This window comes from Salvelinus fontinalis, chromosome 8 (genome assembly GCF_029448725.1).
Source record: "Salvelinus fontinalis isolate EN_2023a chromosome 8, ASM2944872v1, whole genome shotgun sequence".
Classification (NCBI taxonomy): Eukaryota; Metazoa; Chordata; class Actinopteri; order Salmoniformes; family Salmonidae; genus Salvelinus; species Salvelinus fontinalis.
In genome coordinates, this window is record NC_074672.1 from 5227971 (window position 1) to 5245962 (window position 17992).

General features: G+C 44.3%; 1 protein-coding gene across 1 annotated transcript in view; it reads right to left on the reverse strand.

The window, feature by feature from the left end:
• LOC129860415 (actin-binding LIM protein 1-like) overlaps positions 1-17992 on the reverse strand; it is a 62100-nt gene that overhangs the window by 24504 nt on the left and 19604 nt on the right. The window contains exons 3-5 of the mRNA XM_055930804.1: positions 16767-16950; positions 16554-16663; positions 1632-1758 (exon numbers count right to left, since the gene is read on the reverse strand). Coding sequence (XP_055786779.1) covers positions 1632-1758; positions 16554-16663; positions 16767-16950 — 421 coding nt within the window. The remainder of the gene's footprint in view (positions 1-1631; positions 1759-16553; positions 16664-16766; positions 16951-17992) is intronic.

A 17992-nucleotide genomic window follows, 5' to 3' on the forward strand; every position in this document is an offset into this window, starting at 1 on the left:
TGCCAAAACTATCGTTTGTAAACAAGAAATTTGTGGAGTGGTTGAAAAACGAGTTTTAATGACTCCAACCTAAGTGTATGTAAACTTCCGACTTCAACTGTAAATCATGCAGATATAACTTGTGTGTAAGCAGTATATAAGAGAACGAATGGGACTGCCCTGGTGAAGCTCACTTTATGCATCTGAGTTTCACTGTGACCTCTTCACCTTGTTATTATCAGAGTTATTCATTAAAGATTGACTTCGAGCGTCTCGTGTAGAATTTACACAACAATTTGGCGTCACAAACTGCATGATTGATTCTGCCTGCCAAGCTTTCTAGTGAGGGTCTGCAAGAAAAACCAGTGCCACATTTTATGAAGTGTGAGGGAAATTCCCGGAATGAAGGGTTTGAAAGTGTCTGTGGTTGTATGCATTGATTTTGTTTACTTACTCCTTTGATAGTTTAAGTAATAACTAAATTACTAAAATGTCATGATACTTATCAGAGTGAGTGATAAGAGTAGGGAATGTGGTGGAACATTTGTTTGGGCTTTTCTAAAAAACAATTTCTGTGTTCATGCAAGTGACTGATTGAACGTGCCTGAGAGGAATCCTCACTATCAGTATCTGCAATTTGGCAGTACGCCCAGAACCTTGTTTTGAGAATGAAAGGGATATCAGTTTCAAGGTCTCAGCTTGGAGAGAAGAAGCCTTGTGGGGTATTGTTCGGTCACATGCATTAACAAAACGTTAATGATTAATTCATTATGAATATTTGAAATCATGCAAATATAACTTGTCTGTGTAAGCAGTATATTAGAGAACAAACGGGACTGCCCTGGTGAAGCTCACTTCAGACCGGTACGCAATGCATCTAAGTTTGAGCTTGACCGCTCCAGCTTGCTGTTAATAAACAATGCTTCATTTAGATTGACTTCAGGTGTCCCTGGTGGTAATTTCGACGACAATCCCATCTGCCAACTTCTGTATGTAGCGTCTGAACAGTTTGGGTTGCATACTAATGACCCCTCTGTGGAAATGTGAGACTATTTCCACAGAAGGTTTTCACCAACATGTACATGTTGATTGTTTTGGTCTCGGATGCCCACAGGCCTCAAGATACCCCAGTACCAGATGAAAAACAAATGAATGTAAGTACTGTATATTCTATATTGAGACCGTTTAGTGCATAAGGGGTTAAATGCACGTAAAAAATATAACAAATGTTTCCTGATCTTTCTTCTATCTCTCAGATATAGGACAGACGCTTCAGAATAAACTTCCCTTTTACTTTTTTTTGGGGGGGGGGGGACTATCTGTTATTCAATGCGTTTGTATTGGCTAATAGCAGTAAGGCAAAACAAAATGTTTCAAACAATAATTGTATATTTTTTTATACTTCTTAAGGTTCAAAATCAAATAGCAAAATTATATTTGTTGTGACCTTAAAACAATTCCATATAGCTTATTAGAAACCCCCTCTTTGTGCCCCCATATTTGAAATTTCACCCATTATAAGGTTATAATTTCATATACTCAATCAGTCTACTATTTAGAAGCACAGGTTTTCAGACACAGCCTAATAAAGAAAGAGAGAGGGTGTAGAAATTAAGAGAGGGTTGAGTGTGTTGCAGTTGATGATTACTCACTTGCTGATGTACTCCCCGTTCAGCACTTTGCCACAGGCCTTGCACTTGAAGCAGCCAAGGTGCCATTGTCTTTCCAGAGCCAATAGGGCCTGGCCATTCTTAATGTCCCTACCACAGCCTGCACAGTCTGAAACACACAAACACACTTTTAGCATGATCAGAAAGACAGAGCAGACATGGCATACACAAAAGCGCACACACACCTCTGATTTATCTTTAAAATTCAACCCCTTAGCTGGCGATGTGAGTTAATAAAATTCAACCCCTTAGCTGGCGATGTGAGTTAATAGAAGAACTCCTCTTTCATTTGTCCAAGGGCACAAAGTGATTTATGTTTTCAATATAACACTATCAATACATGAGGCTCCAGGCTTTTTTACCCATAAAAAACTGATTATATAAATACATGAAGGTAATTGTAACGATGTGCGCTGTCAGTCGTCAAGCAAGTTCAGGGAGTGAGTGTTAATAAATAAACGCAACATAATACAAAACAAGAAACACGAACACACAGAAATGAAACTGAAAAGAGAAACAATAACGCCTGGGGAAGGAACCAAAGGGAGTGACATATATAGGGAAGGTAATCAGGGAAGTGATGGAGTCCAGGTGAGTGTGATGACGCACAGGTGCGCGTAACGATGGTGACAGGTGTCCAACATAATGAGCAGCCTGGTGACCTAGAGGTCGGAGAGGAAGCATACGTGACAGTAATAACAACATAAACTCAGCAAAAATAGAAACATCCCTTTTCAGGACCCTCTCTTTCAAAGATAATTCATAAAAATCCAAATTCCTTCACAGAGCTTCATTGTAAAGGGTTTAAACACTGTTTCCCAAACACGTTCAACACCTGTGGAACGGTCGTTAAGACGCTTGCAGACGGTAGGCAATTAAGTTCACAGTTATAAAGACTTAGGACAATAAAGAGGCCTTTCCACTGACTCTGAAAAACACCAAAAGAAAGATGCCCAGGGTCGCTGCTCATCTGCGTGAACGTGCCGTAGGCATGCTGCAAGGAGGCATGAGGACTGCAGATGTGGCCAGGGCAATAAATTGCAATGTCCGTAATGTGAGACGCCTAAGACAGCGCTACAGAGAGACAGGATGGACAGCTGATCGTCCTCGCAGTGGCAGACCACGTGTAACAACACCTGCACAGGATCCGTACATCCGAACATCACACCTGCGGGACAGGTACAGGATGGCAACAACAACTGCCCGAGTTACACCAGGAACGCACAATCCCTCCATCAGTGCTCAGACTGTCCGCAATAGGCTGAGAAAGGCTGGACTGAGGGCTTGTAGGCCTGTTGTAAGACAGGTCCTCACCAGACATCACCGGCAACAACGGTGGGCACAAACCCACCGTCGCTGGACCAGACAGGACTGGAAAAAAAGTGCTCTTCGTTGACGAGTCGCGGTTTTGTCTCACCAGGGGTGATGGTCGGATTCACGTTTATTGTTGAAGGAATGAGTGTTACACCGAGGCCTGTACTCTGGTCGATTCGGAGGTGGATGGTCTGGGGCGGTGTGTCACATCATTGGACTGAGCTTGTTGTCATTGCAGGCAATCTCAACGCTGTGCGTTACAGGGAAGACATCCTCCTCCCTCATGTGGCACCCTTCCTGCAGGCTCATCCTGACATGACCCTCCAGCATGACAATGCCACCAGCCATACTGCTCGTTCTGTGTGTGATTTCCTGCAAGACAGGAATGTCAGTGTTCTGCCATGGCCAGCGAAGAGCCCGGATCTCAATCCCATTGAGCACGTCTGGGACCTGTTGGATCGGAGGGTGAGGGCTAGGACCATTCCCCCCAGAAATGTCCGGGAACTTGCAAGGTGCCTTGGTGGAAGAGTGGGGTACCATCTCACAGCAAGAACTGGAAAATCTGGTGCAGTCCATGAGGAGGAGATGCACTACGGTATTTAATGCAACTGGTGGCCACACCAGATACTGACTGTTACTTCTGATTTTGACCCCGCCTTTGTTCATGGACACATTATTCAATTTCTGTTAGTCACATGTCTGTGGAACTTGTTCAGTTTATGTCTCAGTTTTTGAATCTAGCTATGTTCATACAAATATTTACACACCTTAAGTTTGCTGAAAATAAAAGCAGTTGACAGTGAGAGGAAGTTTATTTTTTGCTGAGTTTAGAATCATAAGCATTTCGCTACACTCGCAATAACATCTTATAACCATGTGTATATGACCAATAAATTTGATCTCTCGTGACCACAAGGGAGAAATGTATATTGTTTCGAAAAGAGATGCTTGTCAGCTAGTCTAACAGCTAATTCTTTATGATGGCAGCCATGTTTGTTTATGTTTGACAAGCAAAAACTCCCTCATCCCAGAATGCCATTCACTATAAGACGCAAATAAAAAAAGTCAGACGGCTGCACCCATTGCCTGAAAAATCTGAATTTAGTTTGGCCACTTTTCAGCATATTACAAATGTTCAACTTACGTGTTACAGTGTATACAAGAACCGGAGCACATGACTTGACAAGTCATTTACAGTTTTTGACAAATCAAAGAAAATAAAATGTTATCACCTCACAGATCATCACCCCAAATACAACTCTACTTCCTAGCCTTACCGTAGCATGAAAGCTAAACAGGGTTGCCAGATTTGTCTGAAACCATTTTAGGGGGGTTTGTGGGGGGGTTCATTTCATTTGAGGGGGATTTCAAGTCCATGGGGGGTAGAAATAGAGGAAGGTATCGTTGGGGGATATGATGGAAGATATATTACTATGATGGGGTATTTCAAGTCCGTGGGGGGTAGAAATAGAGGAAGGTATCGTTGGGGGATATGATGGAAGATATATTACTATGATGGGGGATTTATCAATAAATGGGGGGCAAAAACAGGAGAAGTTTATTCGCTAAATAAAAATTGAGACCACTGGAATGGGGGGACTGAGCTGGAAACCCTGAGTTACGATAGTTACAATCTAAGTCAGTCGAGTGAACCAGCCCTTCACCTCGTTTATGTGACAACCAGAATACATTGTATGATGTCAACAAACATGAGGTCACACATTATAATCAGTACAATCTTTCATTTTTCACACATCATACGTGTCCATTACAATCCATGCAACAATCGGAATGCATGATTTGTCACCAGTCCTTGAAAATGTGATTAAGCAGTAAATAGATTATGCCCTACGCACACATAAGGTGTGCTAAAGTAGAAACAACAACCCGGTATACAGAAACTATAATGATGACGTAATAAGGCACTTACTTTGATAAGAGCGCACCCATATCCAAAGTTATTGTCAGTTAGGAAAACAACAATGAAGGCAATGCGGGCACCAGACGGAAAATGTGCCAGGGGCAAAAAGTTATTTTCTGACTGGAGATGCGCAAATGTCTGCATACTTGATCTGGGGAAATACTGGGGAAGTGCTTGGGCTCTCATCTAAGAGAGAAGTTTGTCTGGCTCAGTAAAGCTCAGTATAAAAATAAATTGTGCGTAATAGTGAAATGGGCTACTTCTATGTGAATTAATGAGGAGGAGGAACACACCTCAATTCAAACTGTTGTTAAAAATAATTTGACATTGACAAGTTGAAATATAGCCTATTGATAATTAGCAGGCAGCGTGCCTTGGTTTGAGGGCAGCACGGGTTAAATGTCCTGTTGCGTAACAACATTTTGGAACAGTGAATGCATTATGCCATCACATACATAAAAAAACTCACGCTGGGGCGACCGATAGAGATATTTGGAACTCACACATGAAAAGGTTAAACATTCACAAGGCTGCGGGGCCAGACGGATTACCAGGAAGCATACTCAAAGCATGCACTGACCAGCTGGCAAGTGTTTTCATTGTTATTTTCAAACTCTCCCTGACCCAGTCTGTAATACCTACATTTCAAGCAGACCAACATAGTCCTTGTGCCCATGTGCTAAACAGAGTGAGTAAGGTAGTGTAGTAATAACAAAGATTTAAATACTAAAAAAGTGGTGAAAATAGTAGCCTACAATAAGGAAAATCTCCAGGTAAAAATACACTATCTAGTCCTTGTCCTATATTCTAATCTGACTTTGGTGCAGGTCATGTTGTTCTTCACATTACTGTCTCTGGTAAACGCACACTATTTCAAATAAAATATGTTTATTTGTCACATGATACAGTAGGTGTAAACGGTACAGTGAAATGGTTATTTGCATATTTGCATAGCAGCAATATCAAAAACATAAAGTGTCCAGATAAAAATATTTTAGAAATATTTTCTTCATTATTAGATGCCGCTTACCTGACACACTTGTATAAATGAATGGGTCATGTGAAGGAAATAATATGACCACCCCCAAGCCACATCTATCTAAGTGGATGGGTCACTATTGCCTAGACATGTTCATGAAATGCAATTGATGGCTGTAATCCCCCCAGATACACCTGGCTAACTTGATGGGTCATGTGGAAGAGAGGATATAGCCACCCCACAGCCACATCTAGCTAAGTGGATGGGTCTCTACAGAAGGTGTAAACGGCACAGTGAAATGGTTACTTGCACATTTGGATTGTAGCAATATCAAAAATTGAAAGCGTCAAATATTTAAAAAAAAACTAGAACAAAAAGTGTCAATACCAGTAGAGAAAGAACAAAATAATATACAATATATACAAGATCAATATCCATAACGATATCAGTGATACTGGTGATAGACAAAGTAGTACGCATTCCAAGATCGTCAGTGTATAAAATACTTGTTCTCCCCACTGTATGCCTACATTCCTGAAACGGGTCACTGTAGAGTGGCTTGAGAAATTATTCAACCCCGTTGGCATTTTTCCTATTTTATTGCCTTACAACCTGGAATTCAAATAGATTTTGGGGGGATTTGTATCATTTGATTTACACAACATGCCTACCACTTTGAAAATGCAAAATATTTTTTATTGTGAAACAAACAAGAAATAAGACAAAACAACTGAAAACTTGAGTTTGCGTAACAATTCACCCCCAAAGTCAATACCTTGTAGAGCCACCTTTTGCAGCAATTACAGCTGCAAGTCTCTTGGGGTATGTCTCTATAAACGTGGCACCTCTAGCCACTGGGATTTGTGCCCATTCCTCAAGGCAAAACTTCTCCAGCTCCTTCAAGTTGGATGGGTTCTGCTGGTGTACAGCAATCTTTAAGTCATACCACAGATTCTCAATTGAATTGAGGTCTGGGCTTTGGCGAGGCCATTCCAAGACATTTAAACAACTTGAGTGTTGCTTTAGCAGTATGCTTAGGGTCATTGTCCTACTGGAAGGTGAACCTCCGTCCCAGTCTCAAATCTCTGGAAGACTGAAACCGGTTTCCCCCAAGAATTTCCCTGTATTTAGCACCATCCATCATTCCTTCAATTCTGACCAGTTTCCCAGTCCCTGCCGAAGAAAAACATCCCCAGAGCATGATGCTGTCAACACCATGTCACGATCGTGTGGAGGATTGACGGACCAAAACGCAGCATTAGGAAAATAAGCCATCTTCCTTTTTATTATGAAGAAGGAGAACCGAAAACAAAACACTATTACAAAACTAACAAAACAAACAAACGACCGTGAAGCTATGAACGTAGTGCACATACAGGCTACAAACGTATAACATAGACAATTACCCACATCAAACGAAAGCCTATGGCTACCCTAAAAATGGCTCCCAATCAGAGACAACAGAAATCAGCTGTCTCTAATTGGGAACCCATTCAGGCAACCATAGACTCTCCTAGACAACTACACCAACATAGACACAGCTAGACACATACACTCAACACAAACCCATACACTACACCCAACACCCCCTTTACCATATAACCACCCAAAACCGATAAAACACAAACATTCCCCATGTCACACCCTGACCTAACTAAAATAATAAAGAAAACAAAGAATACTAAGGCCAGGGCGTGACACACCATGCTTCACTGTGGGGATGCGGTTCTCGGGGTGATGAGAGGTGTTGGGTTTGCACCAGACATAGCGTTTCCTTGATTGCCAAAAAGCTAAATTTGTCTCATCTGACCAGAGTACCTTCTTCCATGTGTTTGGGGAGCCTCCCACATGCCTTTTGGCTAACACCAAATGTGTTTTCTTTTTTTTTTTCTTTTAGCAATGGCTTTTTTTCTGGCGATTCTTCCGTAAAGCCCAGCTCTGTGGAGTGTACGGCTTAAAGTCGTCCTATGTGTAACGTCCTGACCAGAGTTCTTATGTGTTTTGCTTGTTTAGTGTTGGTCAGGACGTGAGCTGGGTGGGAAATCTATGTTGTGTGTCTAGTTCGTCTGTTTCTGTGTCCAGCCTAATATGGTTCTCAATCAGAGGCAGCTGTCAATCGTTGTCCCTGATTGAGAATCATATATAGGTGGCTTGTTTTGTGTTGGGGATTGTGGGTGGTTGTTTCCTGTCTTTGTGTTTTGTCTGCACCAGCTAGGACTGTGACGGTTAGTTTGTTTTGTCATTTTGTATAGTGTCTTGTTTTGTGTTAATTAAATCATGGAAAATTACCACGCTGCATATTGGTCCTCAGATCCTTCTCGCCTCTCCTCGTCTGAGGAGGAGGACGACTTAGACTGCCGTTACAGAACCACCCACCAAACTCGGACCAAGCAGCGTGAGTACGAGCAGCAGCTGCCCACTACACAGGAATCCTGGACATGGGAGGAAATTCTGGAGGGTAAAGGACACTGGTCTCACATTGGAGAATATCGCCGCTCTCGGGAAGAGATGGAGGCAGCTAAAGCCCAGGAGCGGTGGTATGAGGAGGCAGCACAGAAGCGTGGCTGGAAGCCCGTGAAGAAACCCCAAAAATTTATTGGGGGGGGGTAAAGGTTAGTGTGGCGAAGGTAGGTAGGAAACCTGCGCCCACTTCCCATGCTTACCGTGGAGAGCGGGAGTACGGGCAGACATCGTGTTATGCGGAAGAGCGCACGGTGTCTCCTGTACGAGTGCATAGCCCGGTGCGGGTTATTCCACCTCCCCGCACTGGGCGGGCTAGATTGAGCATTGAGCCAAGTGCCATGAAGCCGGCTCAACATATCTGGCCTCCAGTACATCTCCTCGGGCCGGTGTACATGGCACCAGCCTTACGTATGGTGTCCCCGGTTCGCCAACACAGCCCAGTGCGGGTTATTCCACCTCCCCGCACTGGACGGGCTATGGGGAGCATTCAACCAGGTAAGGTTGGGCAGGCTCGGTGCTCAAGGGAGCCAGTACGCCTGCACGGTCCGGTATATCCGGCGCCACCTTCCCGCCCCAGCCCAGTACCACAAGTGCCCACACCACGCACCAGGCTTCTAGTGCGTCTCCAGAGCCCTGTTCCTCCTCCACGCACTCTCCCTGTGGTGCGTGTCTCCAGCCCAGTGCCTCCAGTTCCGGCACCACGCATCAAGCCTCCTGTGCGCCTCCAGAGCCCTGTACGCACTGTTCCTTCTCCCCGCACTCGCCCTGAGGTGCGTGCCCTCAGCCTGGTACCACCAGTGTCGGTACCACGCACCAGGCCTATAGTGCGCTTTGAGAGTCCAGTGTGCCCTGTTCCTGCTCCCCGCACTATCCTTGAGGTGCGTGTCCATCTGAGCCGTCCGTCTGCCCAGCGCCATCTGAGCCGTCCGTCTGCCCAGCGCCATCTGAGCCGTCCGTCTGCCACGAGCCATCTGAGCCGTCCGTCTGCCACGAGCCATCTGAGCCGTCCGTCTGCCACGAGCCATCTGAGCCGTCCGTCTGCCACGAGCCATCTGAGCCGTCCGTCTGGCACGAGCCATCTGAGCCGTCCGTCTGCCACGAGCCATCAGAGCCGTCCGTCAGTCAGGAGCCGCTAGAGCCGTCTGTCTGTCAGGAGCTGCCAGAGCCGCCAGCCAGTCAGGAGCTGCCAGAGCCGCCAGCCAGTCAGGAGCTGCCAGAGCCGCCAGCCAGTCAGGAGCTGCCAGAGCCGCCAGCCAGTCAGGAGCTGCCAGAGCAGCCAGCCAGTCAGGAGCTGCCAGAGCCGCCAGCCAGTCAGGAGCTGCCAGAGCCGCCAGCCAGTCAGGAGCTGCCAGAGCCGCCCTCCAGTCATGAGCTGCCCTCCAGTCATGAGCTGCCCTCCAGTCATGAGCTGCCTTCCAGTCATGAGCTGCCCTACAGTCATGAGCTGCCCTACAGTCATGAGCTGCCCTACAGTCATGAGCTGCCCTACAGTCATGAGCTGCCCTACAGTCATGAGCTGGCCTACAGTCATGAGCTGGCCTACAGTCATGAGCTACCCTACAGTCATGAGCTGCCCTACAGTCCGGAGCTGCCACTCAGTCCGGAGCTGCCCTACAGTCATGAGCTGCCCTACAGTCATGAGCTGCCCTACAGTCATGAGCTGCCACTCAGTCCGGAGCTGCCACTCAGTCCGGAGCTGCCTCTCTGTCCGGAGCTGCCACTCAGTCCGGAGCTGCCTCTCTGTCCGGAGCTACCTCTCTGTCCTGAGCTACCTCTCTGTCCTGAGCTACCTCCTAAATCATGTGGGGGCCTTGGGGAGGATTCTTAGGCCAAGGTCGTGGGCGAGGGTCGCCACTCAAAGGACGCTAAGGAGGGGGACGAAGACAGTGGTGGAGTGGTGTCCTCGTCCTGCGCCGGAGCCGCCACCGCGGACAGATATCCACCCAGACCCTCCTCTTGAGTTTTAGGGGTGCGTTCGGAGTCCGCACCTCAGGAGGGGGGTACTGTAACGTCCTGACCAGAGTTCTTATGTGTTTTGCTTGTTTAGTGTTGGTCAGGACGTGAGCTGGGTGGGAATTCTATGTTGTGTGTCTAGTTTGTCTGTTTCTGTGTCCAGCCTAATATGGTTCTCAATCAGAGGCAGCTGTCAATCGTTGTCCCTGATTGAGAATCATATATAGGTGGCTTGTTTTGTGTTGGGGATTGTGGGTGGTTGTTTCCTGTCTTTGTGTTTTGTCTGCACCAGCTAGGACTGTGACGGTTAGTTTGTTTTGTCATTTTGTATAGTGTCTTGTTTTGTGTTAATTAAATCATGGAAAATTACCACGCTGCACATTGGTCCTCAGATCCTTCTCGCCTCTCCTCGTCTGAGGAGGAGGACGACTTAGACTGCCGTTACACTACGGACAGATACTCCAATCTCCGCTGTGGAGCTTTGCAGCTCCTTCAGGGTTATCTTTGGTCTCTTTGTTGCCTCTCTGATTAATGCCTTCCTTGCCTGGTCCGTGAGTTTTGGTGGGCGTCCCTCTCTTGGCAGGTTTGTTGTGGTTCCATATTCTTTAAAATGTTTTATAATTGATTTAAATGGTGCTCCGTGGGATGTTCAAAGATTCGGATATTTTTTTATAACCCAACCCTGATCTGAACTTCTCCACAACTTTGTCCCTGACCTGTTTGGAGAGCTCCTTGGTCTTCATGGTGCCGCTTGCCAGGTGGTGACCCTTGCTTAGTGGTGTTGCAGACTCTGGGGCCTTTCAGAACAGGTGTATATATATACTGAGATCATGTGATAGATCATGTGACACTTGCACACAGGTGGACTTTATTTAACTAATTATGTGACTTCTGAAGGTAATTGGTTGCACCAGATCTTATTTAGGGGCTTCATAGCAAAGAAGTGAATACATTTGCATGCACCACTTTTCCGTTTTAACATTTATTTTGAAATATTTTTCATTTCACTTCACCAATATGGACTATTTTGTGTATGTCCATTATATGAAATCCAAATGTAATTCATTTAAGTTACAGGTTGTAATGCAACAAAATAGGAAAAATACCAAGGGGGATGAAGACATTTGCAAGGCACTGTACTACAGTCTATATGTCAATAGAACTTCGGTTGTGTTTTTGCAAATTTGCTTTGTTAAAATCCCCAGCTACAATAATTGCGTCCTCAGGATATGTGGTTTCCAGTTTGCATAAAGTCCAGTTAAGTGCTTTAAGGGCCGTTGTGGTATCGGCTTGAGGGGGAATATACACGGCTGTGACTTTTACCGATGAGAATTCTCTTGGGTGGTTATACGGTCCGCATTTGATTGTGAGGTATTCTAGGTCGGATGAACAAAGGACTTGAGTTCCTGTATGTTATCACAATCACACCATGAGTAGTTCATCATGAAACATACACCCCCACTCTTCTACTTCCCAGAAAGATATTTATTCTTGTCTGCGCGATGAACTGAGAGCCCAACTGGCTGTACGGACTCAGACAGTATATCCCGAGAGAGCCACGTTTCCATAAAACAATTCCTGATGTCTCTCTGGAAGGAAATCCACGCCCTGAGCTCGTCTGCCTTATTATCCAGACACTGAACATTAGCGAGTAATATACTCGGAAGCGGTGGGTGGTGTGTGCGCCTCCTGAGTCAGATTTGAGTACCTCCTCCGCAGGTGGTGTTTTGGGTCTACCTCTGGAATCAGTTAATTTGCCCTGTGGGGTACGAACAATGGATCCGATTTGGGAAAGCCATATTCCTGGTTGTAATGCTGGTCACTTACATATCACTCTGATATCCAAAAGTTCTTCCTGGCTGTATGTAATAACACCCCCAAAATTCTGGGCTAATAATGTAAGAAATAACACATAAAAAATCTAAATACTGCAAAGTTTCCTAAGAGCTAGAAGCAAGGCAGCCCTATCTGACGGCGCCATTTTCAGCATGATCATGACACAGGTGCACCTTGTGCTGGGGACAATAAAAGGCCACTCTAAAATGTGCAGTTTTGTCACACAGCATAATGCCACAGATGTTTTGAGGGAGCATGTAATTGGCATGCTGACTGCAGGAATGTCCACCTGAGATGTCGCCAGATAATTGAATGTTGAATGAATTTCTCTACCATAAGCCGCCTCCAACGTCATTTTAGAGAATTTGGCAGATACGCCATCTATTCTCCATAACCATAGACCACGTGTAACCACGCCAGCCAGGACCTCCACATCAGGCTTCTTCACCTGAGACCAGCCACCCAGACATCTGCTGAAATTGTGGGTTTGTAAAACCAAATAATTTCTGCACAAGCTGTCAGAAACCGTCTCAGGGAAGCTCATCTGCATACTCGTCGTCCTCACCAGGGTCTTGACCTGACTGCAGTTCGGCATCGTAATTGACTTCAGTGGACAAATGTTCACCTTCTATGCTATGGCCACTGGCATGCCAGAGAAGTGTGCACTTCAGGGAAGAATCTCCGTTTCTACTGTACCGGCCAGGGATCGGTGCACCCCCCCCCCCCCCCCCCCCCGCAGGATGGTTGAGTTAACGTAGGCTAATGTGATTAGCATGAGGTTGTAAGTAAAATAAAACCCCAGGACATAGACATATCTGATATTGGCAGAAAGCTTAAATTCCTGTTAATCTAACTGCACTTTCCAATTTACAGTAGCTATTACAGTGAAAGAATACCATACCAAGCTACTGTATGAGGAGAGTGCACAACTATGAAAATGTATTAATGTATCCAATTAGGCACATTTAGGCAGTCTTGATGCAACATTTTGAACAGATATGCAATGGTTCATTGGATCAGTCTAAAATGTTGCACATCTAGTGGCCAAAATCTAAATTGCGCCTGGGCTGGAAAAATACAGTATTGCCTTTCTCTTGCATTTCAAAGATGATTGTAATAAAAAACAAAAAAAACGTTTATTTTCCTCGTATTATCTTTTACCAGATCTGATGTGTTTTTTCTCCTACGTTAATTTCACATTTCCACAAAAAAGTGTTAACTTTCAAATGGTATCAAAAATATGCATATCCTTGCTTCAGGTCCTGAGCTACAGGCAATAATATTTGGGTATGTTATTTTAGTCGAAAATTGAAAAAGGGTCCGATCCTTAGAGAAGTGGGACAACATTCCACAGGCCAGAATCAACTCTATGCGAAGGAGATGTGTCATGCTGCATGAGGCAAATGGTGGTGACACCAGATACTGACTGGTTTTCTAATCCACGCCCCTACCTTTTTTAAGGTATCTGAACCCAACAAATGCATATCTGTATTCCCAGTCATGTGAAATCCATAGATTAGGGTCTAATGAATTTGTTTCAAATGACTGATTTCCTTATACGAACTGTAACTCAGTAAAATCTTTGAAATTGTTGCGTGTATCCTTTTGTTCAGTGTAATTACTAATAATTCCTCTCTATTCTGTACTTTCAGAAACCACACACACAAATACACTGAACATCTTTCTTGCCGAAGATTGTGGCCAGCGTTTGTATGCTAGTAACATACTGTTTGAACCAATATGTAATGGTTGTTCATTTAATTGAAGTAGTAGTAGTGGTTGAAGCACAAAAACAAAAAATAGTTTTACTAGAAGAAAGAAAAACTGCAAGAAAAGACTGACAACTGTCATTTCATTATAAATATGCATAACCCATATTTCAATATTCATATAGTAATTGAACAACCAAAACTGCATTCCCACCCCCTCAGGTGCTCCTCCAGCAGCTCTGTCATGAGGTTCTCTTTGTACTTTCGGTAGGTAATCGTCCCACCTATGGGGAAAGGGAGTGGGGAGAATGAGGGATTGGGAGGATGATGAGTGGGTAGGTGGGTGAGCTATTGTCAATATAATTGCATATTGGAACGTTATGTCCAATTATAAAATAAAATAAAAATCTAGTTCAGTAATATTCTTACCGGTAAGATGACGATGAAGTATGTGGCCATTGAGGAAAGTAATGCCGATCAGATGGAAAAATATCTTCTTATACCACGTTGTAGTTTTCTCAGCGCATTCCACAAAACTCTTCATCATGTTCACCTTATTCACTACCCCCATTTTGAGGTTACAGTACACAGTCTGCTTTGATCTTTCCCTCTCCCGTCAGATGGCCCACCTTCCCTGTGGCCGACAGGGTTGCTGTATGGACAATGCAGAGGACATGGACGTCTCGTTTGTCATGCTATTTTACTGCCAGCTGTTGACCGTTCTCATTGAACTCCACCTCCTCCCTCTGCATCTTCCTGCTTCCGAAATACTGGCATCCCCTTCATGTTCGACCGGACTGTGCCACAGGCCACTTTGCTGTTGAAGAGCAGATGCTGGAAGAGTGTGGGACTGTACCAATTGTCCACATACAAAGTGTGTCCATTCCTAAGAAGTGGAGCCAGCATGGTCAACACCATGGACCTGGACACCCCAAGCCCCTCACAATGTTGGATGTCAGTGATGGACCCTGTGTAGACCACATTGTCCTAGACAAATCCTGTCTTCATGTCGCACATATCAAAGAACTTGACCCCAAACCTGTGCATTTTGGAGGGAATGTACTGACATAAAGCCAGCCTACGCTTTCATAACATCAGGGACTCGTCAATGCACAGGTTTTTGTACTGTATGGCACAAAGACCCGACCAAATGCTGATGTCATGATGGTAAGAACATTGATTTGTATAAAAGTGGTCATTTAGGTTGGCAGTAGCATTGTTTACGAAATGCAGGCATCGCAGCAGAACTAGGAAGGGAAAAGAGGGTGACAAAGAAGGGAGTTGCAAACATAGGATCCATGCTCCAGTATTCACTTAGGGAGTTCTTCTTTACTATCCCCATGAGAAGGACTGTCATCAGGAAGGTACACATTTCACTAATTGTGGTTGTAACCCATTTAGGGAGCTTCCCCCTCACTCTTGGCTCTCTCTTCTCCTGTAGCTCCAAGGCATTGTTCTCCTCCACTATGTCTCCCACCAGCTCCTCTGTCAGAAACAGCTTGAAGCACTCTGCCTCAGAGGGAGATGGCAAGGGGCTTTGCACTCCAGACTGATACTCAGCAGGGCCCGGAGGGGTGAAATGGCTGGTGGCCTTCCAGCTACCGCAGACCTGCCGTACTTCACCCACTGTTGGTCTGCCTCCATCACCACCATAATCTCCAGAATGACCGGGGACTTCATCGGTGGGAAAGGGGCTAAAATGATTATTGTCAAATAATCTTACTCAACTGACGTAATTGATAGCAGGTTGAAATTTGGCCGTAGAATCAATGACCGAAAAATATGTATTTTCAATATCTGTAAATGGCATACTTTCAACGTCCAGTTTAATATGTATTTTCACGTTTCATTCAGCACCTAAAATGCACCGGATTTGAATGGAAACTACATATTTTTGACGTACGTATAAGACGTCTTTTCAACATCCATATAAGATGTATAAAATTTTCCTTACTTGGGTGCATCATTGTTGTTCCTTTTGTCCAGTGAACTATGGACACCTCTCCCACTCTGTCTGGGCAGGGTAACAGGAAGCGGTCTAGGATAGGCTAATGTTGGAGAAGTTATACCCTCTTAGATAAAAAAAAAGGTGCTAAGTAAGATTCTTTGTCTTGGTCCTGCCTAGAACCCTCTATAAATGGTTCTACCAAAAACCTTTTTATCATTTAAGGGTTCTTCCTGGACCTCTCTTTGAAGGGTTCTTCCTAGAACCATCTATGAATTATTCCACCAGCCTTATTAACCTTTAAAATTAAACTCTTTATGACAGTACATTACATAAATCATATGGCCTTTCTTTGAGAGCCTAGTTATAGCCTAGCACAGTGGTCGGAAACTCCTGGTTTACAAGTCACATTATGCTGGCTTGCAAAGTGATGTGTAATTCCTATTGGACTCCAGCTAGAGTGAAGATATCCAACAATTGGAACTTGTAATTACCCGCAACCTGCATTCAGAATAACTGCCACGATTATTTTATTTGATTTAAGAACAAATTCTTATTTACAATGACGGAAAGGGAGAGCTGATAAATATGACAACCTAAATCATGTTAACAGAAACAATCATCCCACAGAGAAAAACTCTTATCCATGCCGGATGTAATTTACGACACCTGTGGTAAGGGATCCTCAAAAACGATTTGGACACCTCTCACTCACGTGGACACACACACATGCACATTTGGACACACACAGATGCACGCATGCACGAACGCCACACACACTTACTGCTGGAGCTGCTGATGTCTTTGGGGGTAGGGGACAGAGGGTGGATGCAGTGTTGACAGAGACAGTCTTTCCCATTAAAGGTGACACGATCTCCTGTAGGAAATGGTCGTCTGAGAGTGAGAGAGAGAGAGAGTGAGAGAAGAGATACATCTATGTGTATGTGTGTGTGTGTGTGTGTGTGTGTGTATGCATGTGGCAGCACAATGATCTTACTTGCAGATTGTGCAGACGAAACAGGCTGGATGGTACGTCTTGCCGAGAGCAGTGACCACCTCTCCCTCTACAAAGCTCCCACAGCCATTGCAGCATGTGCCATGGAGTCGCTGGTAGTCCAACGTGCACAGGTAGTCCCCGTTCTTCATGAAGAAGCCTCCCTGAGCCAAGTCGCACCCGCACACTGAACACACACGCACACACAAAATGTATTCGCTTAGCATACATGCTAAAATGAGAAAAGTTCTCTCAGAATCTTTCTTCATCAATATTTAGCCTTCATTTCTTCACAAAATAAAACATTTAATTTCTTCACACATAAAATGGCTGTAGGTAGCATTATGCTAAAATTAATTAGTAATCTCAGGCAAAAAAATTGTCAAAGACTCCAGCCACCCTAGTCATAGATTGTTCTCTCTGCTTCCGCACAGCAAGTGGTACCGGAGCGCCAAGTCTAGGTCCAAGAGGCTTCTAAACAGCTTATACCCCCAAGCCATAAAACTCCTGAACAGCTAATCAAATGACTACCCAGACTATTTACATTGCTCCTCCCTTCTACGCTGCTGCTACTCTGTTATTATCTATGCATGGTCACTTTAATAACTCTACCCACATGTACATATTACCTCAATTACCTCGACACCGGTGCCCCCGCACATTGACCTGCCATTGTTATTTACTGCTGATTTTTAATTATTAGTTATTCATATCTCAACCTTTTTTTGTTGGTATTTTCTCAACAACTGCATTGTTGGTTAAGGCCTTCTAAGTAAGCATTTCACTGTAAGGTCTACACCTGTTGTATTCGGCGCATGAGACAAATAAAATTTGATTTGATTTACGCAGTAGCGCCGATTTGAGTAATGGAGGATTCCAGTAGTATGTCAGAATATGGCTGCACGATTTGGACGAAATACAGTTGAAGTCGGAAGTCTACATACAAATTAGCCAAATACATATAGACTCAGTTTTTCAGAATTCCTGACATTTAATCCTAGTAAAAATTCCCTGTCTTAGGTCAGTTAGGATCACCACTTTATTTTAAGAATGTGAAATGTCTGAATAATAGTAGAGAGAATGATTTATTTCAGCTTTTCTTTCTTTCTTCACATTCCCAGTAGGTCAGAAGTTTACATATACTCAATTAGTATTTGGTTGCATTGCCTTTAAATTGTTTAACATGGGTAAAACGTTTCAGGTAACCTTCCACAAGCTTCCCACATTAA